This window comes from Salmo salar, chromosome 14 (assembly GCF_965601325.2).
Source record: "Salmo salar chromosome 14, fSalSal1, whole genome shotgun sequence".
NCBI classification, from domain to species: Eukaryota; Metazoa; Chordata; class Actinopteri; order Salmoniformes; family Salmonidae; genus Salmo; species Salmo salar.
This window is the reverse complement of record NC_138304.1, coordinates 63,715,145-63,743,115: the sequence shown is the minus strand read 5'-3', so window position 1 is coordinate 63,743,115 and position 27,971 is coordinate 63,715,145. Positions and strand designations below refer to the sequence as shown.

The 27,971-nt window shown below is 40.5% G+C and overlaps 1 protein-coding gene across 3 annotated transcripts in view; it reads right to left on the bottom strand.

The window, feature by feature from the left end:
* Window positions 1-1,635: 1,635 nt before the first annotated feature.
* The window catches only part of LOC106570129 (putative ATP-dependent RNA helicase ddx6), a 56,967-nt gene continuing 30,631 nt past the window's right edge, over window positions 1,636-27,971 (bottom strand). For all 3 annotated transcript variants that reach the window (XM_014142165.3, XM_014142164.3, XM_014142163.3), the window contains 5 exons: window positions 26,667-26,783; window positions 25,452-25,515; window positions 21,061-21,162; window positions 20,720-20,941; window positions 1,636-16,376 (listed from right to left, as the gene is read on the bottom strand). In XM_014142165.3, coding sequence (XP_013997640.1) covers window positions 20,733-20,941; window positions 21,061-21,162; window positions 25,452-25,515; window positions 26,667-26,783 — 492 coding nt within the window. In that variant the 3' untranslated portion in view covers window positions 1,636-16,376; window positions 20,720-20,732. The remainder of the gene's footprint in view (window positions 16,377-20,719; window positions 20,942-21,060; window positions 21,163-25,451; window positions 25,516-26,666; window positions 26,784-27,971) is intronic.

Sequence of the window (27,971 nt, the reverse complement as noted above, 5' to 3'; positions counted from 1 at the left end):
GCATGTATATGTATTCTTGAGCAGGGGGACCTTGCGGGCGCTGCAGGATTTCAGTCCTTCACGGCGTAGTGTGTTACCAATTGTTTTCTTGGTGACTATAGGTCTCAGCTGCCTTGAGATCATTGACAAGATCCTCCCGTGTAGTTCTGGGCTGATTCCTCACCGTTCTCATGATCATTGCAACTCCACGAGGTGAGATCTTGCATGGAGCCCCAGGCCGAGGGATATTGACAGTTCTTTTGTGTTTCTTCCATTTGCGAATAATCGCACCAAATGTTGTCACCTTCTCACCAAGCTGCTTGGCGATGGTCTCGTAGCCCATTCCAGCCTTGTGTAGGTCTACAATCTTGTCCCTGACATCCTTGGAGAGCTCTTTGGTCTTGGCCATGGTGGAGAGTTTGGAATCTGATTGATTGCTTCTGTGGACAGGTGTCACGTCCTGACCAGTTTAGGGATTATTTGCTATTGTAGTTTGGTCAGGACGTGGCAGAGGGTATTTTGTTTATGTTTCGGGGTGATGGTATATGTAGTAGGGTGTTAGATTTATTATTTCTGGGTTTTGGTTTATGTTCTGTGTTTTGTATTTCTATGTTCTTTCTGGTTTGTGGTATTTCTATGTGTAGGTTAATGGGGGGTTGGACTCTCAATTGGAGGCAGGTGCTTTCTCGTTGCCTCTGATTGAGAGTCCTATATATGGGTAATTGTTTGGTGTAGTGTTGTGGGAGATTGTTTCTTGTTTTGCTGAGTGTGCCTGACAAGACTGTTTTGTTGTTCTTCGTTTGTTATTTTGGTGTTCTCTTTATTTTAAAATAAATACAAGATGAGCATCCACATTCCTGCTGCATTTTGGTCCTCTATTCCCGACGACAACCGTTACAACAGGTGTCTTTTTTACAGGTAACAAGCTGTGGTTAGTTGCACTCCCTTTAAGAGTGTGCTCCTAATCTCAGCTCGTTACCTGTATAAAAGACACCTGGGAGCCAGAAATATTTCTGATTGAGAGGGGGTCAAATACTTATTTCCCTCATTAAAATGCAAATCAATTTATAACATTTCTGACAAGCGGTTTTCTGGATATTTTTGTTGTTATTCTGTCTCTCACTGTTCAAATAAACCTACCATTAAAATTATAGACTGATCCTTTCTTCATCAGTGGGCAAACGTACCAAATCAGCAGGGGATCAAATATTTTTTTCCACCACTGTATATAGTACAATACAGAATACCGCCCAGCCCTACCATCTGGTAAAGTTCTCTGCTGAGTGGACTTTTAACTTGCAACAACTCTCAACCACTAACAAACGCAACAGTGTTGTGTAATATGTGCTGTGTTGACACAATCCTGTCAATATCTATAGAAGCTTTACCTTTCAGTTACACTAATGACCTGAGCAGTCACTAACTTTACGTTGCTCTGGATAAGAGCATCTGCTGAATGTAAAAATGTAGGCTTACACAGCTGAAAGTGCAGACTAAAGTATTTTTTCTAGCCTTTCACTGTTAGTCTACACCTGTTGTTTATGAAGCATGTGACAAAATGTGATTGTGGTATTTTTACACATATCTGTCAAATCCAAAACACACAGCCTGGTATGTACATAAGCCTTCAAGACAGCAACAATGAAAAACACACACTTTGAATTCAAGTTCATTTTTATTATGTTTTATAACCCCCTGCATTAATTCCAATGTCATTAAACTACAGTTTAGGACAGACTGATAGAAGTATACAAATGTAAATATGCTTCTTGTATTGCTTGTGTTTCTAGGGGGACTGGGGCGGGGGTATTGTAAGTGAATCAATGATGCCACTTTATCCATCAACTTTATCATCAGGAGATCAACCGTACATGTTCCAATATAGTGGCTGACTACTCATCTGATTTGTAAAACTACCTGGTCAAAGTGTCAGTGTTAAAACTGATTCTGTAATTCTTACTCCTGGAGCTGAACAGATTTGAAAAGAACAAATGAGAAAGAAAAAGTTATAGCCACCAAGGTGTGTACATTCCCACGTACAATAACTACAGGAGAAAAAAAACAGGACAACTGAATTTCAGGACTAGTCATTCCTATCCAGGTTCCAGGAAGAGAATACAAATCATTCTTTCCAGCTTTCGCAGAATTCAGAGTCTCACAGTTTATTGAATGCAGTCTCGGCATGTAACATGAGTCTGCATTAGAAAAGCACAACACAGCCATACATCCAATTCAGAATTGGTGCAACTGGAGATACATTTGAGGCGTTACTGTCAATTAGCTGTATTGCAATTTGGGGATCAGGGATATTGTGGTTTCAGAATTCTCTAATAGTTTGTTTATTTTCTCAAAAACCAATGCTGCAATACCATCAGTTGTTGCCTTAATTGCATTATACCCCAAACCCCTTTTACCATTCCCCGCCATAGGCCTTATTGGCTAGTTCTTACTCGTGTTCTTAAAGACTATTAACATGATTACCCTTTCCAAACATCTTGAATTAAAACAATTGAACCCTCCCTCCCCCATTTGTACTCATTCACACGGTCACAACTTGACTCAATGGTTAAGAGCATACACAGGACTAGACAGTGACATACATAGACATTTACCCACTGACAGACCAAATACTCAGTCTCAACACCTAACATTGCCCATTTTCTAGCCCCCTTTGTGTCAACTGATTGGAAAGAACATTAGGTTAGGGGACTCTGAAGCAAACTCTGCCTTGGGCAAGTTTGGGGTTTACACTATATAGGTGAGTGTTGACCTATTCTGTCAGAAAACAAGCCAGGAAAACAGAAATAAGGGTATTAAGACCTTGTATGTCACTCTCAAAATCACTGACAAACAAGCACACAGAAGCACAGTTGCATACAGACATTCACATTCAGCCAAATGTACACCCACCCAAACAATCTTACAGCACAGTCATTCATATTCAGACACACAGGCAATCACATCCACACCAACAAACAAACGTGACACTAACTTACTCTCAAATACACCAACCAACCTCGTCTCTCACACACCACCCTTCTCTCTACAACACACACGCACGTATAAGACACATACTGACAGTCATTCACGCAAAGCACACAAAAACATACAATTATTATTTTTTGGTTTAGGTTCAATATAAATCCTGTAAGTCAGTATATATATATAAAAAAAGATATATTTAAACTCTACCATGAAGCAAACTCATATTGTTTTTGTAAACGACTTGTGTGAACTATGAATCATTTACAAACCAGTTTCCTCAAAATGATACCAATCACCTCATAAAAAGATAAACCTAGCTAACCAGTATGACTGAGCTGGGGTAGCACTCTCCAGTAAAAAAATATGATCAAAATATTATACTTTCTTTGTAATTTGGGAGAAATTACAAATTTGTTGAGTTTCAGATCTGTTGCAAACCATATTGGTTGGTCCACTGTTGTGCTGGAGTACTTAAAGTGGAACTGACAACATTTTAACTACTTTGCAGACATGAAACAAACATTCATATAATCAGTCAAAATAAAACAAATTCCCTGTTTATGCTTCAAAGACAACTTTATAAGAGGTACTATTTTACTTAATTCCATGACTTACAGTAAGGCATTGTTGGTTGTTGAAAGAAGAATAGATGAATGCAGTTCAATGCATGATTAATATAATTCCCCAATAAAAAAATATTGCTATCAGGTTGTCAATCACAGCTGGCCTGGTACATTGCTGGCTGCCACAACCCACTCAGGATGCACCGTTTCAGTTTCAATGACTCAATATTTTGAACAAAAACGGACGACTGTAACTAAGAATGAGAATGTCAATACAATAAAACTTGCAGGGGCAATGATCACAAGTCAGTAATAAGTGTACAGACATGCCACTATGGGGTCAATTTCACGCCATATGAATTGAATTAAAAATAAAATAAATTGTGAACACGAAAAATAAAGTTGAGAATGTAAACGTTATATATTCGAGGACGGGTGACATAATGGATGTTGAAATCAAAAACCCAACAATTGAAAGCAAAGTTTATAGAATTGTAAACAAAAAGACATCAAAAGCAAAACCCCAAAACTTGTAAGCAAATAATTTTAAAGCGAGAACAAAACTATAACAAATTATTAAAAAATATTTGAAAACGAATGCCAAAATAGTTTTTGGTTAAAAACATTCTAAGCCACCAATCCTATTGAATAGATTTTGCCTACGCTCTTGCCTGCATGGACTACCTTTTGGTTACGCTACTTGTACCTTTGCTTTCACCGCCAGTCTTTTCGATTGCGCATTTTGGCATTATTTTTCCGTGAAGGACGGGGTTTAGAGGGAGGCGTAGACAATGAGTCTCCATTGGTCCGCTAGTTTTGGAGTGACGGTTCGTCTTAACCCAACCAACGAACGTGATACAGGCTTTTTTTTCATATTGCCTACATAAGTAGACGGTCTGACGTCACCTCGTTTTAGGGTTTTAACTAACCTACTTAAATTGTCAGTCACGGGTCAATAACATACGGATATTAGAAGCATGTCTATCTAACACATTTAATGACAAACTAACTACTTAAGTAAACATATGAATTACCTGTCGCACAACGTTTGGCGCAGGTGTATGGCGAATCAGTTACCAACACCCCCACCGAACGTTGTTCGACAAGTAATTCAAATATTTTGTCATAGAGTTTTGCTTGCTCTTTAAAATTATTTGCTTACAAGTGTTTGGGTTTTGCTTTTGATGTCTTATTTTTGTTTACAATTCTATACATTTTGCTTTCAGTTGTTGGGTTTTTGACATGTCAGCTGGTCCTTTTGTGGCAGGGCTGAAATGCAGTGGAAATGTTTTTTTTTTGGGGGGGGGATTCAGTTAATTAGCATGGCAAAGAAGGACTTTGCAATTAATTGAAATTCATCTGATCACTCTTCATAACATTCTGAAGTATATGCAAATTGCCATCATACAAACTGAGGCAGCAGACTTTGTGAAAATATATATTTGTGTCATTCTCAAAACTTTTGGCCACGATTGTGTGTGTGTGTGTGTGTATGTATGTATGTATGTATATATATGTGTATGTATGTATGTATGTATGTATGTATGTATGTATGTATGTATGTATATATCTATATCTATATATATATATACACACACATACACACAATATCCCTCGGCCTGGGGCTCCATGCAAGATCTCACCTCGTGGGGTTGCAATGATCATGAGAACGGTGAGAATGAGAATCAGCCCAGAACTACACGGGAGGATCTTGTCAATGATCTCAAGGCAGCTGGGACCATAGTCACCAAGAAAACAATTGGTAACACACTATGCCGTGAAGAACTGAAATCCTGCAGCGCCCGCAAGGTCCCCCTGCTCAAGAATACATATACATGCCCCCCTGCTCAAGAATACATATACATGCCCATCTGAAGTTTGCCAATGAACATCTGAATGATTCAGAGGACAACTGGTGAAAGTGTTGTGGTCAGATGAGACCAAAATGGAGCTCTTTGGCATCAACTCAACTCGCCGTGTTTGGCGGAGGATTGCTGCCTATGACCCCAAGAACACCATATCCACCGTCAAACATGGAGGTGGAAACATTATGCTTTGGGGGTGTTTTTCTGCTAAGGGGACAGGACAACTTCACCGCATCAAAGGGACGATGGACGGGGCCATGTACCGTCAAATCTTGGGTGAGAACCTCCTTCCCTCAGCCAGGGCATTGAAAATGGGTCGTGGATGGGTATTCCAGCATGACAATGACCCAAAACACACGGCCAAGGCAACAAAGGAGTGGCTCAAAAAGAAGCACATTAAGGTCCTGGAGTGGCCTAGCCAGTCTCCAGACCTTAATCCCATAGAAAATCTGTGGAGGGAGCTGAAGGTTCGAGTTGCCAAACGTCAGCCTCGAAACCTTAATGACTTGGAGAAGATCTGCACAGAGGAGTGGGAAAAAAATCCCTCCTGAGATGTGTGCAAACCTGGTGGCCAACTACAAGAAACGTCTGACCTCTGTGATTGCCAACAAGGGTTTTGCCACCAAGCACGAAGTCATGTTTTGCAGAGCGGTCAAATACTTATTTCCCTCATTAAAATGCAAATCATTTTTTTTACATTTTTGACATGCGTTTTTCTGGATTTTTTTGTTGTTATTCTGTCTCTCACTGTTCAAATAAACCTACCATTAAAATTATAGACTGATCATTTCTTTGTAAGTGGGCAAACGTACAAAATCAGCAGGGGATCAAATACTTTTCCCCCCCACTGTATATAAATATTTAAAAAATTGTGGGACCTATTGTAAAATTAGACTGCGCGACAACACACATTTAATATCCAACTTTTGATCTAAATTATTCATATGTTAGTATTAAACTGTTATTTACTTTCTCAAAACATAAGATTCGTCTGTAAAGCAAATGAGACATGATTTGGTTACAACACTGAAGATGTTGGTGAAGAACCATTTAAGTCTACTGGCAGTACGCAATGAAAAGTTGACAGGCAGGTTTTTTGTTTTTGTTTTTTTCACTGAAAGACTAGCCAACGCTTGGCCACTTTCCCACTCTAAACTGCTATAGAATTTTCACAAATGCCTTACTATACGTCATTCCCAAACATTCTATGAATTTATGAAAATGACCATATCTAAGTGCTCGCTCGTCAGAAAATGTTAAATAAATATTCTTCCTGGGGGTGTATATGAACAGATTAATAAGGTTTCATGTTGCTAAAAATCTCAGTTCCACTTTAAGTACCAGAGTAAAGAAAATATTGAAGATGCCTCAGCGCCCCATATTGAAAACTAGGTGGTTCGCAAACCCAGACAAACCTAGTGCCCCAAAGCACTGCCCCCTCCCTGCTTAGCAAGCATTGCCAAAAATAATTTAAAAGCAAAAAAAATTATGTATCTGCTTTTATCCGCATCAAAACATTTTGCGGGACAAAGAAAATATCACAGCTGCCAGTTTGAAGATGCTACAATTCGCTTTCATATAGAATTCTGATGTGAGCAAACCCACGCCACATGAGATTAGTCCCTCAGCCTTTCACAATAACAAAACTGTCCGAAATGTAATAAAAAAAAAAAAAAAATTTAATCACCAGGGTCCTCCCACCTAATGAATAGCAGAGATAACAAATGAGAGGTCTGCCAAGTTTTCAGCTCATATGTATCATAGCAAAATACCCTCCCTTCTCTCTTGGAGCCAGAGTGAGGAACATCACTCAAGAGCTCTGAAGATTTTAAAATAAAAGCATGGTTTGTTACCTCGTTTTTAGTCTAAATACATTTTGGGCTTGGCATGCACCATTCGGCTGTACAGTAAATACTGACAATTAATACATTTAAACTTTAAAATTGCCATTATGGAGATGAAAAAGAAACACACTCAGGAGATCGATTCTAATTAGACTCTAACCCTAAAGACATACCCACAAAACTATGCCAGTCTTACCAACATGAAATGTCTACCTAAAAAAAAAAAAAAATAGATAACTTAAGGGACCCTCACATTGAGAAAGAAAAAGCAGGTCTTAAAAATATGTTAAACCATGTTGTTTTGCACAAAGTAAACAGCAAGATTGCCTCAAGGGCAATTCAGGCAGAAGAGCGAGTTTGTTTCATTTGATATTATTTTGTGTGTTTGCTTTTCAAGTATAGTGTAATTGATATGTATACTGAAAATATGAAATGCAACATGTTAAGTGTTGGTCCCATGTTTCATGAGCTGAAATAAAGATCCCAGAAATGTTCCATACGCACAAAAAGCTTATTTCTCAATTTTTTTACACAAATCTGTTTACATCCATTAGTGAGCATTTCTCCTTTAACAAAATAATCCAACCTACTGACAGGTGTGACATATCAAGAAGCTGATTAAATAGCATGATCATTACACAGGTGCACCTTGTGGTGGGGACAAAAGGCCACTAAAATGTGCAGCCGTCACAATGCCACAGCTGTCAAGTTGAGGGAGCCCACAATTGGCATGCTGACTGCAGGAATGTCCACCAGAGAATTCAATGTTAAATTTCACTACCATAAGCCACCTCAAATTTAGTTTTAGAGAATTTGCCAGTACGTCCAACCGCCCTCACAACCGCAGACCATGTGTATGGCGTCGTGTGAGCGAGCAGTTTGCTGATGACAACATTGTGAACAGAGTGCCCCATGGTGGTGGGGTTATGGTATGGGCATGCATAAGCTACGGACAACAAACACAATTGCATTTTATCTATAGCAATATGAATACAGAGATAACGTTACTAGATCCTGAGGCCCATTGTCGTGCCACTCATCCGCCGCCGCCAACTCATGTTTCAGCATTATAATGCACAGCCCTATGTCACAAGAATCTGTACACAATTATTTGAAGCTGAAAATGTCCCAGTTCTTCCATGGACTGCAAACTCACCAGACACCCATTGAACATGTTTGGGATGCTCTGGATCGACGTGTACGACAGCGTGTTCCAGTTCCTGCCAATATCCAGAAACTTCGCACAGCCATTGAAGAGGAGTGGGATAACATTCCACAGGCCACAATCAACAGCCTGATCAACTATGAAAAGGAGTTGGGACCACCATTTGCCTCATGCAGGCCGACACAGACTGGTTTTCTGATCCATGCCTCTACATTTTTTTTTAAAGATATCTGTGACCAACAGACGCATTTCTGTAGCCATAGATTAGGGCCTAATATTTGTATTTCAATTGACTGATTTCCTTATATGAACTAACACAGTAAAATCTTTGAAATTGTTGCATTTATATTTTTGTTCAGTATATATTAGATAATGTATATTGTTTACTGATGTGTGCATGCAGGGCTCATCTAGGAAAGAGACCATGGTTTCAGCATGACTCCTTGCTTAAATAAAGGTACAAAAAAAAAAGCCCCTGCTGATCGTAATCGCCAACAATACCCTGTGCATCTTTCAGAAATTGGATGCACACGACTGATCAGATGGTGGAATTCCACCAGGTCTTTCCATAGCTGCAGACATGTGCCTATTCCCTATAGTGCACTACTTTATGGGCCCTGGTCAAAAGAAGTGCACTTTATAGGGAATAGGCTGCCATTTTTACCTTTGTTATAATAACAACATAATGGGGCCAGATCATGAACCACCATAAAGTATGAAAGCCTAGAAAATTGTTTTACTAGTAAAATCCAGCACAAGCTCAGTAATTGGACACTACTGTGACTTGCTTTTTCATGAACTGCTCCTGTACTGGTCTGAGATTGTTTATACATAGGGAAATTCTTGTCCTGTGCTATAGTAACCTAATTGTAGGCTACCATCCACAGTTTCTACAATGGGCCCAGTCTATTTACCTATGCGGTCTTACATCGGATTTATATCTTATTTTCTCCACACAATTGATTACTCAGTGACAGGAAAACAATCACATTGCATCTAAGTAAAAGCTGCCCTTTTTTATTGCAATGTTTATATTAAAAGTACTCTCACATTCTAGATGAGTTAGAGCCTTCGTTATTGAACAACATCTCGAACAGGAACAAGATTCCCTAGGAGTGGCACACCGAACTTGCTACTTGCATAATGATATCTGAATAAACCATTGTTTCAATTCAGCTTAAATTGTGCTTGTATTCTGTTTGTGGTGTGAGAGAAAGACCGATGAAATGAGTGCATATGGGAGCGTAATTAAGGCACTTGAGTGGCAAAAGGCGTGTGCATGTAAGCGGGAATGGATGGCTGGTGTGAGTGAGCCATTACAAGAATCTACAGTGAATTCAGAAAGAAAGTACCCTTTGACTTTATCCACATCTTATGTTGCAGCCCAATTCTAAAATTGATTAAATCCCCCCCCCCAGTTGAAGTCGGAAGTTTACATACACCTTAGCCAAATACATTTAAACTCAGTTTTTCACAATTCATGACATTTAATACTATGTCTTAGGTCAGTTAGGATCACCACTTTATTTAAAGAATGTGAAATGTCAGAATAATAGTAGAGAGAATGATTTACACAGTACTTTGTTGAAGCATCTTTGGCAGCAATTACAGCCGAGTCTTATTGGGTATGACGCTACAAGCTTGGCACACCTGTATTTGGGGAGTTTCTCCCATTCTTCTCTGCAGATCCTCTCAAGCACGGTCAGGTTGGATGGGGAGGGTCACTGCACGGCTATTTTCAGGTCTCTCCAGAGATCTTCAATCGGGTTCAAGTCCGGGCTCTCGCTGGGCCACTCAAGGACATTGGAGACTTGTTCTGAAGCCACTCCTGCGTTGTCTTTCCCTCGATCCTGACTAGTCTCCCAGTCCCTGCCGGTGAAAAACATCCACACAGCACAATGCTGGCACCCCCACGCTTCACCCTGGGGATGGTGCCATGTTTCCTCCAGACGAAACACTTGGCATTTCAGGCCAAAGAGTTCAATCTTGGTTTCATCAAACCAGAGAATCTTGTTTCTCATCATTTAGGTGCCTTTTGACAAACTCCAAATGGGCGGTCATGTGCATTTTACTGATGAGTGGCTTCTGTCTGGCCACTCTACCATAAAGACCTGATTGGTGGAGTGCGGCAAAGATGGGAGAACCTTTCCAGAAGGGCAACCATCTCCACAGAGGAACTCTGGAGCTCTGTCAGGTTCTTGGTCACGTAACTGACCAAGCCCCTTCTCCCCCGATTGCTTAGTTTGGCCGGTCAGCCAGCTCTAGGAAGAGTCTTGGTGGTTCCAAACATCTTTCATTTAAGAATGATGGAGGCCACTGGGGACATTCAACGCCGCAGAATTCTTTGACAATCCTGTCTCGGAGCCCTATGGACAATTCCTTCGACCTCACGGCTTGGTTTTTGCCCTGAAATGCCCTGTCAACTGTGGGACCTTATATAGACAGGTGTGTGCCTTTCCAAATCATGTCCAATCAATTGAATTAACCACAGGTGGACTCCAATCAAGTTGTAGAAACATCAAGGATGCTCAACGGAAACAGGATGCACCTGAGCTCAATTTCAAGTATCATACTTCTGTATGTACAAACATTTCTAAAAACCTGTTTTCGCTTTGTCATTATGGAGTATTGTGTGGATTCAGGAAAAAAATGTATTTAATCCATTTTAGAATAAGGCTTTAACGTAACAATGTGGAAAAAGTCAAGGGAGCTGAATACTTCCCGAAGGCACTGTATCTTGTCTCTACAAGGGAGAAAGACAGGTTTAAATGTTTGAATGGGGCCATGCGTCCCTGCCAACTGTTTTGGTCCAGCACACAAAGGGGGAAAGAAAAGGGAATTTCATTGAAAGGCATTTATTTAAGTGTTACATTTCAAAAAATATATATTTTCATATAAATCCTGACTTTCGATCTATAACCGACATGATGTCTGACGTGTGTGTGAGCCACCATGTGGGGGGAAAAAAGATTCACCATTTATTTCAAGCTACAAAGCAAAGGTGGTGAAATACCAGTAATTCAGTGCACGAAAGGTGTTGTGTGCCACTAAAAACATACGTTTGGTGGGTTTGTATCTAGTGAGAGTGGGAACATTACCACAGGCGTTTACATCTGTGTAATTTATTTGAGATAGACAAAAAAAATAGGAGCTTTGTCTAGTGACATGCATGTCATGTATACCTAGGTAACTCTAGCTAGCTTGAGGCAAGGCAGAAGCAGTGTCAATTTTAAAAATCAGCAGAATTCAGAAATATTGCTGAGAAAACGACATCACCGTGTGTAATTCAAAGACCTGAGCCAGCTGGTTGTCATCGATAACAGATCAGGTTTGAATAACCTAAACATGTTTTACGGTTGGGACGGACTGGGCCGCCGAAAGTGTATGTGAGTCAAGCTGCTGAACTAGCTAGCTGTTGATCATTTTGAAAGTGACAACTTTCAAGCAACCTAAAGCCATCGGCTATGTAGCCATTTTATAATACAGGCATTTGTTTGATTACCCAGCTAAGGAAGCTAGCTAGCTATATACGCAGCCTGCATAAAACATTTTGGCTTGTTTTACATTTTTTATCTATAATGCTAGCAAGATGTCCAGTTCCCAATCTGCCTGCCTGCCCACTGCACGCAACCAGCAGTCAGCTAGCTAGCTAGCTATTTCTAGTACAGATGAGACGAAGTTGGATGCTAGTAGTGCTGTAGCAAAGGATCTATTATCCAGCTGTTTGTGAATATATTTAATCTTAAAAATATATAATCTTAATATCAAACAAAAACACATGTAAATGAATGGGCAATCCAACATTGATGCTTTCTTTACCCTTTGTGGTTCTTAAGGTTACCCCTTGGAATACAATTTCTGCATCCTTGCGGAAATCTAATTAACAATACAAAAATCATCATCAAAAGCCATCTGTTTAAGCATCTGCCGATATCACCCTTCGGCATCTGCGGTGCAAGGTGGCAGAGTTAGAGCGGTGTATGTAAGACCATTAGACATCCCGTAAAACTGGTCCTCACAAAAACGTTGGTTTTGGATGCACACTAATATGACTCCTCTGTGGAAACCCTCACGACGGTGTTCAGTTTTAGGACACCCACAAGCCGTCTGAAGGTCCCCGGTATCAGTTCTTTTTTATTTTTTATTAATGGAAGTATATGGCGATACTGTAGATTAGTGCCTAAAATAAGAGAATAAGTACATGTAATAAAATAAAATAAACATTCCCTGATCTTTCTAACATCTCTCAGATATAGGACAGACATTTCAGAACAAACTTCCTTTAGATTTTTTGGAGGACTATGCTATTCACTGCCTTTCTTTGACCATCTTAAAACAATTAAATATGTAGCTTAGAACCCCCCCCCCCCCCCAATTAGGGTTGGGTGGTATCCAGATTTTCATACCGTTTTTGTACCATACTGGGGTATACTGTATTACCGGAAGTGCACACAAGGGGCACTACTTGAAAAATACAATAGATTTTTTGAGTCGCACAAAACAATTTAGGCAACAAGGATCTTGAATGTACCTAAAAATCAAAGCAAATAAGTTGTGGTTTACTTAAATTTTGACGTGAACTAGCAACTGACAGACTGATTTCGTCTGGACAATTTTTTAAAAGTTGCCTTAGCAACCAGATACAAAAAAACCTAGCAAAAAAATTAACATTCCTTTATCAGGACACTGTCTTTCAAAGATATTTTGATTTTTACGAATTAACTTCACAGATCTGCATTGTAAAGGGTTTAAACACTGTTTCCCATGCTTGGTCAATGAACCATAAACAATTAATGAACAGGCACCTGTGGAACGGTCGTTAAGACACGAACAGCTTAGACGGTAGGCAATTAACCTGTTTTGGAGACTGTTTTTTGTTCAGAATTTCAGATGACTTATGTGCCCAAAGTTAACTGCCTGTTACTCAGGCCCAGAAGCTAGGATATGCATATACTTGGTAGCATTGGATAGAAAACACTGACGTTTCTAAAACTTTTAAAATAATGTCTGTGAGTATAACAGAACTGATATGGCAGGCAAAAACCAGAGGAAAATCCATCCGGAATATATATACCAATATATATAATATATATATATATATTTTTTTAGGTCACAGGTTATTTCAATGGTTGCCTATGGGATATACAAATAGATAGGACCCAGATTACAGTTCCTATGGCTTCCACTAGATGTCAGTCTTTAGAAAGGGTTTCAGGCTTGTTTTGTGAAAAATGTACAAGTAGTTTGAAGAACTCCAAGTACTCTCTCATTAGAAAAGTGGTCTTGTTGGTGCGTGAATGAGGTGCGCGCACTTCGTTATTTATCTTCCCTATTCAACATACTATTCTCCGTCTTAAATATGATCATTTATTTAGATATTAGAGTACCTGAGGATTAATTAGAAACATTGTTTGACTTGTTTGGACTAACTTTACTGGTAACTTTTTGGATTCGTTTGTATGTACATTGAAAGAGTGAATTAATGAGATCATTGGCACCAACTAAACTGACTTTTCTGGATATAAAGAAGGACTTTATTGAACAAAATGACCATTCATTGTGTAGCTGGGACCCTTGGGATTGCAAACCGAGGAAGATCTTCAAAAGGTAAGTGATTAATTTAAATCGCTATTTGTGATGCATGTGCTGGTTGAAAAAGTATTTTGGAGTGGGGCGCTGTCCTCAGATAAATCGCATGGTATGCTTTCGGCGTAAAGCCTTTTTGAAATCTGACAACGCAGTTGGATTAACATGTTGTCGTAGGATGTTGTCGTAGGTGTCCCGCTAGCGGGACATGCGCCCAAACACGTTTTACGGTCACAGTTATGAAAACTTAGGACACTAAAAAGAGGCCTTTCTACAGACTCTGAAAAACACCAAAAGAAAGATGCTCAGGGTCCCTGCTCATCTGCGTGAACGTGCCTTAGGCATGCTGCAAGGAGGCATGAGGACTGCAAATGTGTCCAGGGAAATAAATTGCAATGTCTGTACAGTGAGACACCTAAGAGAGCGCTACAGGGAGACAGGACGGCCAGGTGATCGTCCTCGCAGTGGCAAACCAGGTGCAACACCTGCACATGATTGGTACATCCGAAAACCACACCTGCGGGACAGGTACAGGATGGCAACAACTGCCCGAGTTACACCAGGAACGCACAATCCCTCCATCAGTGCTCAGACTGTGCACAATAGGCTGAGAGAGGCTGGATGGAGGGCTTGTAGGCCTGTTGTAAGGCAGGTCCTCACCAGATATCACCGGCAAAAACGTTGCCTATAGGCACAAACCCACCGTTGCTGAACCAGACGGACTGGTAAAAAGTGCTCTCCACTGACGATTCGCAGTTCTTCTCACCAGGGGTGATGGTCAGATTCGTGTATATCGAAGGAATGAGCGTTACACCGAGGCCTGTACTCTGGAGTGGGATCGATTTGGAGGTGGGGGGTCCGTCATGGTCTGGGGCGGTGAGTCACAGCATCATCGGACTGAGCTTGTTGTCATTGCAGGCAATCTCAACCCTGTGCGTTACAGGGAAGACATCCTCCTCCCTCATGTGGTAGCCTTCATGCAGGCTCATCCTGACATGACCCTCCAGCATGACAATGTGACCAGCCATACTGCTTGTTCTGTGCGTGATTTCCTGCAAGACAGGAATGTCAGTGTTCTGCCATGGCAGATCTCAATTCCATCGAGCACGTCTGGGACCTGTGGATCGGAGGGTGAAGGCTTGGGCCATTCCCCCCAGAAATGTCTGGGAACTCGCAGGTGCCTTGGTGGAAGAGTGGGGTAACATCTCACAGCAAGAACTGGCAAATCTGGTGCAGTCCATGAGGAGGAGATGCACTGCAGTACTTAATGCAGCTGGTGGCCACACCAGATACTGACTGTTACTTTTGATTTTGACTCCCCCTTTGTTCAGGGACACATTATTCCATTTCTGTTAGTCACGTCTGTGGAACTTGTTCAGTTTATCTCAGTTGTGTAAATATTTGTATGAACATAAGATTCAACAAGTTTACTGAAAATAAACGCAGTTGACAGTGAGAGGATGTTTCTTTTTTTGCTAAGTTTATGTTCTGTGGAGGAGAAAAAAAAGTTGAGTTCCAATATTAGGATAATCGTTGTGATTGGAGGAGAGAGGTGGGGGTTATCGAATTAGGAAAAACTCCTATGTTCTCCTCGAGCTCACTAATGATAGAATGTTCATTTTTGAAGATGGCAGAAAAGCCTGTCTTTGGCAATGACAAGGAGTGGCAAGGAGTGGAATGTTAGTAAAAAAGACTGGTACCCAGGTTAGAATGTCAGCTGTAACCAAGATGCTTGATCTTGACATCTAGCCACTTATGTACCTAGCAAGTTAGCAAACCAAATGCAAAGCTGGAGACCTGAGGTGGATCTAAATTATAATGACATCTTAGATTTCGTATAGTTATAAGCACACAACCCTGCAGCACCCAGGTGCCCCCAATCACCCCAAAAAATATATTTTTAAACAGTTTTTAAAATCAGTCAGTATTTCGAAATACCCCAGTGTACAGTATATCGCCCAAACCTACTAGCCATAAAAGTGGATGATGTATTCAGCAGGAAACAATACAACTTGGATCAATATTTTGCACGGTTCTTACTTTTTTTAAGGCAATGTTCCTCAACTTTTCAGCTGATTATTACCTTGAAATACCAGGATACAATCCAAAAAACATAAGCCTACATGTCTTAAGCCAAAAAAGGACTGATAACTCAGTGTGCATTTGGCAAGTTACCTTTGGTGCAAAACAACATGGTTAAGACTATTTCAGCCAAAAAAATGCAGGCATCTCTTAATGAAATAAAAGGGGAACAAGAACAGAACATACAAATCAGCAAAAACAAATACATCCATGTGCCAGGTTCTGAAGGTTGAGAAAAGATAAGTTGAAGAGGTGCCTGAGCTGCAAGAGCTGAATGTTGTGCAAAAGCTGGGTACATCCTGTTGTCCTGGATGGAAGATAAGGTGGCAAGGATTAAAAGATAGAGAGAGAGAGAGAGACCTCTCTCACACACGCGCCCAATTCAATATATCCCGTATCCCTTTTATAGCCACAATTATTTGATCGACATAAGATGGTAATGGAGTCAGCTTGCCATCTGAGGAATTTACCATATTCCTTACACCCATCTGACCCTTTAAGATCCAAGTTAGGGTTGACCTAAAATATTAGCCATTTTCACTAGCATGTCAGACATACAGTGCATTCGGAAAGTATTCAGACCCCTTTACTTTTTCCAAATATTGTTATGTTATTCTTATTTTCAAAAATTGATTAAATCCTCAATCTACACACACTAACCCATAATGACAAAGCAAAAACAGATGACATTTTTGCAAATGTATATATAAAAAAAAAAAATCTTATTTACATAAGTATTCAGACAATTTGCTATGAGACTCGAAATTGAGCTCAGATGCATCCTGTTTCCATTGATCATCTGATCCTTGAGATGTTTCTACACCTTAATTGGAGTCCACCTGTGGTAAATTCAATTGATTGGACATGATTTGGAAAGGCACACACCTTTCAATATAAGGTCCCACAGTTGACAGTGCATGTCAGAGCAAAAACCAAGGAATGAGGTGGAAGGAATTGTCCGTAGACCTCCTAGATAGGATTGTGTCGAGGCACAGATCTGGGGAAGGGTACCAAAAAATGTCTGCAGCATTGAAGGTCCCCAAGAACACAGTGGCCTCCATCCATTCTCCAATGGAAGGAAGTTTGGAACCACCAAGCTGGCCATCTAGCCAAACTGAGCAATCGGGGAAAAGGGCCCTGGTCAGGGAGGTGCCTGAGAACCCGATGGTAATGGACAGAGCGCCAGAGTTCCTCTGTAGAAATGGGAGAACCTTCCAGGACGACAACCATCTCTGCAGCACTAAACCAATCAGGCCTTCATGGTAGAGTGGCCAGACGGAAGCCACTCCTCAGTAAAAGGCACATGACAGCCCGCTTGGAGTTTGTCAAAAGGCACCTCAAGGACTCTGACCATGAGAAACAAGATGCTCTGGTCTGATGAAACCAAGATTGAAGTCTTATGGCCTGAATGCCAAGTGTCACGTCTAGAGGAAACCTTGCACCATCCCTACAGTGAAGCATGGTGGCAGAATAATGCTGTGGGGATGTTTTTCCAGCAGCAAGGACTGTGAGACTAGTCAGGCTTGAGGGAAAGATGAACAGAGCAAAGTAAAAGAGATCCTTGATGAAAACCTGCTCCCTCCAGAGCGCTCAGGACCTCAGACTGGGGCGAAGGTTCACCTTCCAACAGGACAACGACCCTAAGCACACAGCCAAGACAACACAGGAGTGGCTTCGGGACAAGACTGAATGTCAGAGCCCAGACTTGAACCCGATCGAACATCTCTGGAGAGACCTGAAAATAGCTGTGCAGCGACACTCCCCATCCAACCTGACAGAGATTGAGAGGATCTACAGAGAAGAATGGGAGACACTCCCCAAATATAGGTGTGCCAAGCTGGTAGTGTCATACCCAAGAAGACTCGAGGCTGTAATCGCTGCCAAATGTGCTTCAACAAAGAGTTTGTGCTTTTACATTTAAAACAAAAATCCATTTTAGAATAAGGCTGAAATGTAATAACATTTGGAAAAAGTGAAGGTGTCTGAATACTTTCCAAATGCACCCAAAAAATTATACACATAAAATATATAGTACCAGTCCAATGAGTACCACACCAATGAGTAGGTGTGTCCAAGGGTTTTTCTTTATTTTTACTATTTTCTACATTGTAGAATAATAGTGAAGACATCAAAACTATGAAATATCACATTAATGGAATCATGTATTAACAAAAAAAAAAGTGTTCAATCAAAATACATTTTGAGATTAAAGGTAGCCACCCTTAGTCTTGATGACAGCTTTGCATTCTCTCAACCAACTTCATGAGGTAGTCACTTGGAATGCATTTCAATTAACAGGTGTGCCTTGTTAAGTTAAATAGTGGAATTTATTTCATTCTTAATGCGTTTGAGCCAGTCAGTTGTGTTGTGACAAGGTAGGGTTGGTGTACAGAAGACAGCCCTATTTGGTAAGACCAAAGTCCTTACTTTGGCAAGAACAGCTCAAATGAGCAAAGAGAAACGACAGTCCAACATAACATTAAGACATGGTCAGTCAATACAGAACATGTCAAGAACTTTGAAAGTGCACTCGCAAAAACCATCAAGCGCTATGATGGAACTGGCTCATGAGGGCCGCTATAGGAAAGGAAGAGCCAGAGTTACCTAGTAGGCTTGATTTCCAACAATGACGAGACAGCCTACAGGAAGGAAGTGAGGGCCCTGGGAGTGTGGTGCCAGAAAAATAACCTCTCACTCAACGTCAACAAAACAAAGGAGCTGATCGTGGTCTTCAGGAAACAGCAGAGGGAGCACCCCCCTATCCACGTTGACGGGAGCGCAGTGGATGAGGTGGAAAGCTTCTAGTTCCTCGGTGTATACATCACTGACAAACTGAAATGGTCCACCCACACAGACAGTGTGGTGAAGAAGGCGCAACAGCTCCTCTTCAACCTCAGGAAGCTGAAGAAATGTCTTGACACCTAAAACCCTCAAACTTTTGCAGATGCACAATTGAGAGCATCCTGTCGGGCTGTATCACCACCTGGTATGGAAACTGCTCCGCCCACAACCGCAGGGCTCTCCAGAAGGTGGTGCAATCTGCCCAACACATCACCCGGGCAAACTTCCTGCCCTCCAGGACACCTACAGCACCTGATGTCACAGGAAGGCCAAAAAGATCAAAGACAACAACCACCCAAGCCACTGCCTGTTCACCCCGCTATCATCCAGAAGGAAAAGTCAGTACAGATGCATCAAAGCTGGGACTGAAAAACAGCTTTTACCTCAACGCCATCAGACTGTTAAAACAGCCATCACCAGCACAGAGGGGCTGCTGCCCCATACACATAGACTTGAAATCACTGGCCACATTAATAGTAGAACACTAGTCACTTTAATAATGTTTACATATTTTGTATTACTCATCTCATATGTATATACTGTATTCTATTCTACTGTATCTTAGTCTATGCTGCTCTGACATTGCTCGTCTAAAGTATTTATATATTCTTAATTCCATTCCTTTAGATGTGTGTGTGTCGTTAGATATTACTGCGCTGTTGGAGCTAGAAACACAAGCATTTCACTACAACCGCAGTAACATCTGCTAGACACGTATGTTGCCAATAAAATTTGATTTTATTTGCAGAGGATAAGTTCATTAGAGTTAACAGCCTCAGAAATTGCAGCCCAAATAAACACTTCTGAGTTCAAGTAACTGACAACTCAACATCAACTGTTCAGAGGAGACTACGTGAAATCAGGCCTTCATGGTTTAATTACTGCAAAGAAACCACTACTAAAAGACGTCAATAAGGAGAAGAGACTTGCTTGGGCCAAGAAACACGAGCAATGGACATTAGACCGGTGTAAATTTGTCCTTTGGTCTGGAGTTCAAATCTGAGATTTTTGGTTTGAACCGCTGTGCCTTTGAGAGAGGCAGAGTAGGTGAACGGATGATCTTCGCATGTGTGGTTCCCACTGTGAAGCATGGAAGTGGTGTGATGGTGCTTTGCTGGTGACACTGTCAGTGATTTATTTAGAATTCAAAGCACACTGAACCAGCATGGCTACCACAGGATTCTGCAGCGATACCCTATCCCATCTGGTTTGCGCTAAGTGGGACTATCATTTGTTTTTCAACAGGACAATGACCCAACACACCTCCAGGCTGTGTAAGGGCTATTTGACCAAGAAGGAGAGTGATGGAGTGCTGCATCAGATGACCTGGCCTCCACAATCACCTGACCTCAACCAAATTGAGATGGTTTGGAATGAATTGGACCGCAGAGTGAAGGAAAAGCTGCCAACAAGTGCTCAGCATGTGGGAACTCCTTCAAGACTATTGGAAAAGCATACCTCAAGAAGCTGGTTGAGAATGCCAAGAGTGTGCAAAGTGGTCAAGAAGGCAAAGGGTGGCTACTTTGAAGAAAATAAAATATATTTAGTTTTGTTTAACACTTTTGGTTAGTACATGATTCCATGTGTTATTTCATAGTTTTGATGTCTTCACTATTATTCTACAATGTAGAAAATAGTAAAAATAAAGAAAAACCCTTGAATGAGTAGGTGTGTCCAAACTTTGGACTGGTACTATATATAAATAAAAATATATACAAAGAAAAAACTGCCTGTATAAACAATAAAGTACTGGGTCCAACTAGTCTTCTGAGGAATTTGCCATATTGCATGTCAGAGGGAATGACTCACCAGTTGAGGAGTTCTAGGGCTCCACCTGTTGGCGGCCTGTCTCCTTCAGCTCCTCCTCGCAATTGGGATTGGTGGCGTGGAATTCTGCCACATACAGGCTCTTGTCGATGCTGCCAGGGATAGGCTTGATGTCGGTGACCAACTGGTCCTCGATGGACTTCAGATTGAAGCGGTCTTCAGAGGTGATCAGGTTGATGGCCAGGCCCAGGTGGCCAAACCTCCCTGAGAGAGGGATGGAATGAACATGTGGCCAGGTTCTCAAAACAGAGCATTCAGTAATTACAAGAAGATAGAAAGCATTGACATAATACCAAAAGAAGCACATAAAAAGGTTTCCGTACCTGATCGTCCGATGCGATGCAGGTATGTCTCAGCATTCTTGGGGAAGTCGAAGTTGATGACGACATTGACGGCCTGGATGTCAATACCTCTGGTGAAGAGATCTGTTTCAAACAGTAAACCATAAAACAGTTTAATCAACTGTACTACATACCCATGTAAAATCTGATATAACCAAACAAAATATTCAGAAAAATTCATATGGACGTGCAATATGCAGAATTTGCTCAGACATTTCCTGGTTGCAAAAATTATAAAATAGTTTGCCTAGGGCTGGTGGGACATAGCCAAAATATATCATGGTATATAAAAAAATAAGCGATGGTATTATGTTTTTGAATGACAAAAGTTCTAAATTTGTTTGATGAGTAGCCCGTGACCCTACCTCGCTCTGGATTAGGGTTAAGAGCTTCTGCTAAATGACTAAAATGTAAAATAATTAGAATATAGTGGGAACTTCAAACACTACTGTTTGACATGACAACAAATGAAAATATCAGATGGAGTTATTGTGACAGGGTAGGAACCGAAGTGTTAATAAGTGTTTCCTAGGGGACCCTATAATCTTTAGCTACATTGAATGTTCTCTTAACTAGTTCATGTAGCTAACATATTCATGCTTTGCGTATTCCTCTGATTTAGCAGGTACTGTTGCACAAACATACCGATTTAGGTCTACACCGTCACTGGTACTATCAGGCTATATAGCTAGTTACGTTTGCTCTGACTCAGTACAGCCAGCTAACTAGCGATTAGCGGCTCACACGATTGAGGCCCAACTTGCTAAGAAAAGACAAACTAGCCATTTGCAGATGTAAGAAACAAACTAAGTGTAATTATAGAATACTAGTGGATTTATATTAAGAAGCAAAGTGAGAACAGCATCGTTGTGATCAACAATGTTGCATGTGCTGCATTGACCATGCAGACTGAACGTAAGTGTCTCGTGGTCAAGAAACAACAAATGCGCTCCTTGAGTGACTGGGCGGGGATAGGTCTGTGTGGAAAGCGGCATAGATAGAGAGGACTCAAGTAGTGGAGTAAACCCCCCAAAAAATCACTTAACACTTAAAATCACTTATCACTTAACCAAACATTCACATATCGTTACAGAACGTACAAAAATCGAAATACAGTATACCGCCAAGTTCACCTAATTTTGTAGAGAATCATTGTACCATCTAAACGGGTGGTACATTATTAGGTTGCATAAACATGATTAGTGCTTCCCCTTCAAATCAGTTATAGAAAATAAATAGAGAATAGGTTGCTGCTAGGGATGTGGCTGTCACCAAATTTTGTCAGCCAGTGATTGTCATGCAAATAAAACTGTTGGTCTAAAGGTAATTGACCTTGAATTAACATACACACATTTAGCATCTCCTGGCTTCCTAAATCCATGTTATATCGCCTACACCTTCACAATAAATACATTATTTTAGACAGGTCTCAAGAAGCATATGAAAAAAAATGTAGTCTATTTCTGAAGAACAGAATAGCATACTTTGAATTGTCCTTATGTTAGGTCCTGATGTGGCTATGGGCTACATTTAGCAGACAAGATTTGCTTTGAATTCCGTGGAATTATTTTATAGTATGAAGAATACAATTTAACAAAGCTGAATAAAATAGAAAGGATACTCTCTCCACAAACGATTTGAGGGAGTGCACATGCAGCTATTCTGTGTTGAGCGGTTAACAAAGAAATAGGTATTCCTATATGCTTAATTTAGAGTTATTCATGTAACTTTAGTTCTACAAATGTTGGGCTATATGTTTGGATTTGTAATACATTGTAAGGCTGCATGATGCAACTTAAAAGTAGCTTGAAAGGCATGAGCTCTGCTTTGTTTTTTTTGCGCAGGCTGTATACACTACATCAGTCACTCATTCACAATTTGACAAGCACTTGATAATGCCTAGAATTTCACGGCGGCATCCCTTCGGTGGATGTAACGCACCCTAAAAAATCCATGCCTTTTGCGGCCAGCGGCCGTTGTGCACCTCCCCCTGGGTGCTGCGTGCTCCATCACGTAATTGGGTCTTTCTCACAGACCACAAGTGGAGAGACACAGAGATGCAACTGCGCGCATCCATATCCAATTCCGAGGTGCATATTGAAGATATTGGAAGAACTGTCCACATTTACTTTTCGTCTGCCAACAATATGAGTAGGCCTAACTAACAGCAAAAGCACTAGCCTATGTCAATCTAGGAACTGGGTTCTACAGTTTGGACCCCTGCTGTCTCTGGCTCCACACCAACCCCGCTAGATGTGTGAAAGTGTATAAGCTGATGATCCATCATGTATGACATTCCTGGGAGTGTGTAAAATTATATTTTGTATTACCATATAATTTTTGTTTGTTCTCTATAGTTATGTACTTGAAAATGTATCAATTGACCAATTCAGCACATTTTGGCAGACTTGATACAAAATATTGTCCAGTATTGAAATGCTTCATTGGATCAATCTGAAACTTTGCACATACTGCTGCCATATAGTGGCCAAAACCTACATTTCACCTAAACTGCAATATATTATGGCCTCTCTTGCATTTCCAAGATGGAACAACAAAAAATAGAAAACGCATGTTTGTATTATCTTTTACCAGATCTAGTGTGTTATGTTCTCCTACATTCATTTCACATTTCCACAAACTTCCAAGCGTTTCCTTTGAAATGGTATCATGAATATGCATATCCTTGCTTCAGGTCCTGAGCTACAGGCAGTCAGATTTGGGTGTATCATTTTAGGCGAATAAAAATTATAATATCTATATTTTTTTTAAAGGGTCCGATACCTAAGAAGTTTTTTTGGCCACTTTAGTTGGGAAACAAAATAATATTTTTGCCTAGGCTACTTGAGGTGTGCGTCTGATCGAAAAAGTCACAAAAAACGGCATTATTTCTTATGTTGGGCATCATTTACAAGTGATGATATGATTCACAAGTGCCAATATTGTCACCCATCAGACTAGTCTTGATTTAATCTTGTCTTCACATATACTAAATAATATATGTGTGAAATTTCTTTTGATTTAGAATGGACCATTATCATGCACCTGTATTAAAACAGGAGCAGCGGGGGGGGGGGGGGGGGGGGCACATCATCTATGCACTTAATATAGCGAATGGAGGACGTTTTAACCCGTGGTTTATTTTCATGCCAGCCAGGGTATACTCCTGTTGTAAATATAAGCAATGTACTTAATATGAGGCAAGTTGAGAAATAAATATAGTAGGCCTATAGAAAGTTGATTCTCCTATTTTTAGTAGAGGGTATCACTGTTTTCTCACACAATTGCATAGCCTATTGACATTTTGCACAACATGAAGTGTTTGATGAGATTTTCGATTACATTTGCATTGCTGTAAGAGGGATTCGAGGGACAATAGAGTGCTGAGTACCAGGCAGTTAGTCATTAGTTGCCTACCAATCTTCCTATCAGCAGCATCAGAGATTGGTGAAGCCTAATTACTGTGACGCGGAATTTGAACGCCTTCCTGATTCGTGACCCCCGGTGTGGCGGTAATACAGTCACCACAACAGCCCTAGTTGCTTCTACTGGCCAGAGTCTGAGACAGGCTGCCTCTGGCTGGGGAGAGAAACAGGGTTGCTTAAGCCTTTTGCCTGAGGTTCAGAGAAACAGCCCTTGTTCTGTAGCATACTACAAACCAGATATGTTAAAATGTTTATATGACCATTACCAATTATCACTCGTTTTGAGAAATAGCACTCAGACACGAGATGCACATCTTGTCGCTTCGCAATAGAAACTTTGTCCATTTGAAAAATGAGCCTTTTCAATATAATTCTTGCTTATGAATTTAGTATGTTAAATTTGACTGCACGATTTTATTTGTTCCAAGTTTTAGCGTTTGTTTAAGAACAGAGGAGAGCGAGTGAAAGAGGCCTACCTCAACTTATTTACCCTTCACAAACCCCGGCCTCTGAGGACCGGGCAAAACCAAAAGCATTATTTGCGGCGAGAGGGATCCATTCATAAATTACGGTAGGACTATGTGTTGTAGGTCTCAAACCACAGAAAGCCAGTAGCTGCCTGACTTCATGTTTATAAAGTCATTTTCCAATCAAATTCATCATGGTATATTATTGACCCGTCTCTAATATGGGGGGGTGGGGGGGGTTACAAACATGACGCTAACGTGCCTGGGTACAGCCATGATGCTAACGAATATGCACTCGCTTTTTTTCTCTAGGGCACTCTGACAACAGTGCAGAGAAGCCTAATCATTACAACAATTATAAAAAATAAAAAAAATCTGGACACAATGGTGCTCCCAAATTAATATTCCAGGTCGCACAGCTAAATATTTAGGAGCATATGCGACCAAAATGGTCGCACTTTAAAGCCCTGTGGACACGTACCAGTGCAGACAAGATTTCTGCAGAGTCCATTTCTGAAGTCATGGAACACACGATTTCTGTACTCCTGTAAAAGAACACTGCATGAGAGCACTGAACACAACCTCAGAATTGCATATTTTCTCATGGCTCCCATACATTGACTAGCACAAACTCATATATTCCCCATATTTCTGTCCAAAGGTCGTCTCCTCTTTGGTCAGATTTCTCTCTTGTAGGACAATAAATACAAATCTGTTCTTCATTAAATCTGGTATGGTTTGTAGACCATAATAATAAAATCAGGAGTTGGAACCGGTTCAGGTAACAGAACAGAAAATTGTTAGAGGAACAGAATCAGAACCACAAATGAAAGTGATCTATACAGTTCCGGAACAGAACCGTTATTTTAAAAGCATGGGAACCGGTTAATAACATTTTTTACGTTCAGGGCAAGTCCCACAATAAAACAAAGCCCACTCTGTCACTCAAATGTATTCTAGTGTCTGCCTGCCAGAAGTGTCTGCCTGCCCCTCAGAAGCATAGTCTAGTAGCCTACTGAAGTTACAAGAGTGATTCAGAAGTTAGGAAGATATATTTTTAATTAAAGATTTAATTAACCTTTTCAATTCTAGTTAAGAATACTGCAGTGATCATGTTTCACATTGGATTTATTAACTACAGTAAGGTAAGACATTATTTTTTATTTTAATTCTGTTGCCGCTCTGCACACACAAGCTTGTTACTTCAAAAGACATTCAAAGTTCCTTCATAGAAGCCACTCCTTCGTAGGTATAATTCTGTGGGCCTAATTCAGATGCATGTCATAAGATGCACAGCGCTTCAAGTAAAGCCTCCTCCACCCTCGCTCGACCTGGCAAATTTCAGTCGCATCCTTCACTCGTCTGTCCAATGCATGTAAATAGCTTGCCTTCTCCATAGCAAGCTGATCTATCTACACTGATTAAATTACTTCACCAATGTCGAGCAAAAAATAAATACAATTTCAGAAGTTTAAAAAAGGAACAGAAAGGAAAGATAAGCCGTTACTCTTTTGGGGATTAAATGGGTTCAGAACCATATTTTGCTGGTCGGAACAGTGGAACAAAAAAAGTTATGCTCAGAACGAAACGATTGGAAAATAATTTCGGTTCCAACCCCTGATAACGTTTCCCCTCCTTTAAAGTGGCTGCAGATTTTCCTCTTGTAGGACAATAAGCGTGAATCTAAATCGATGACCTGCATCATCTTGGCGTGGATGTAGAAGCAGGAGTATCCCAGCTGGGTGATCTTCTTAGCCAGCAGCTCAACTCTCTGGGTGGAGTTACAGAAGATGATGGACTGATTGATCTGCAACTGAAAGGAAATGTTAAAACTAACAAACAATCAGAGATGTACTTTATATAGCACTTTTCATTATAATGAGAATCTCAAAGCCTTAAACAAAAACAAATACAGGGTTCGGGCAGGTCTTAGGCAATTGTTTAACATGAATGTAAACATTTCTGAAGTGGGTTTAAAAGATCAGTGGCTGCGGTTCCAACTTTTCCCGGACATTGCAAAGAGATTGGCCTTTCGGCAATCTCAACGTTCAATATGCACTGGATTTGCAGCAGAGTTGCTCATTGGAAACAAGATTATTATGTTCCATGACAACACGTGGCCCTCAAAAATAGAATGTAAAAAACTACATGTAGCTTTTAGCTAGGCAAGTTTTTTTATTTTGAGACTTAAAATCAAAACTAAGACATTTTGTGGTTGGAATTGCAGTTTGTATTTAGTGTGAGAATTTAGACATGAGCTAGCAACTTGACAGACTGTTTCGTCTGGACAAACAAAAAAAAGTGTGTGATATTTACTCAAACTATATTGTTATTTGGTTTAAATTCATTTTTGTTTTTCACTCTCAATAACAATTGTTGATAGAGAAACATAGGATGTTTTGAGTCCATGTCAATGCTGAAATTACATCAGAGGACAATTTATTTATAGGGCTGGAAGAGAAATAACACATTTTGATTAAAGTGTAAATCCCCTTTAAATCGCGCATCTAGCAAGTGAGGAATGTGCCATCTAATGTGCCGGTCCGGCGATGGTTCTGTTCTGCTGCTGCTCATTTCATGGCAAAGTTTGAAAATAATAGATACAAATGATAAACTTACTCAAGGTAAGCTTAGTTTGCAATTAACATTTAATTGAGAAGGTTTGGGGGAAAGTATTTCTTTCAACCCAAAAGACAGTTATCACATCAACTGACTACAAACAGAGTGATAGACAAATGAGCGTACCACAGACAGACGGGGCAATATTGCTGGAAATTATTTGGCTGATATTGTGTTAGGTTTGGCTTTAAGTCAATAGTGGCTAAGCATGGTTGGGATTTCAATGTTGATTTGATTAGATAGAAGCATGCGGTGTCTGATACTTGTGAGATTTGGCCATGACAGCATGCAATGGAACATGTGAAAATTGCATTTCCTTTGAGAATTGTTTGGAGAGCTACTCATTAGGTGAGCTGCTGGTAAGCTTGTGATCGACCTGTTG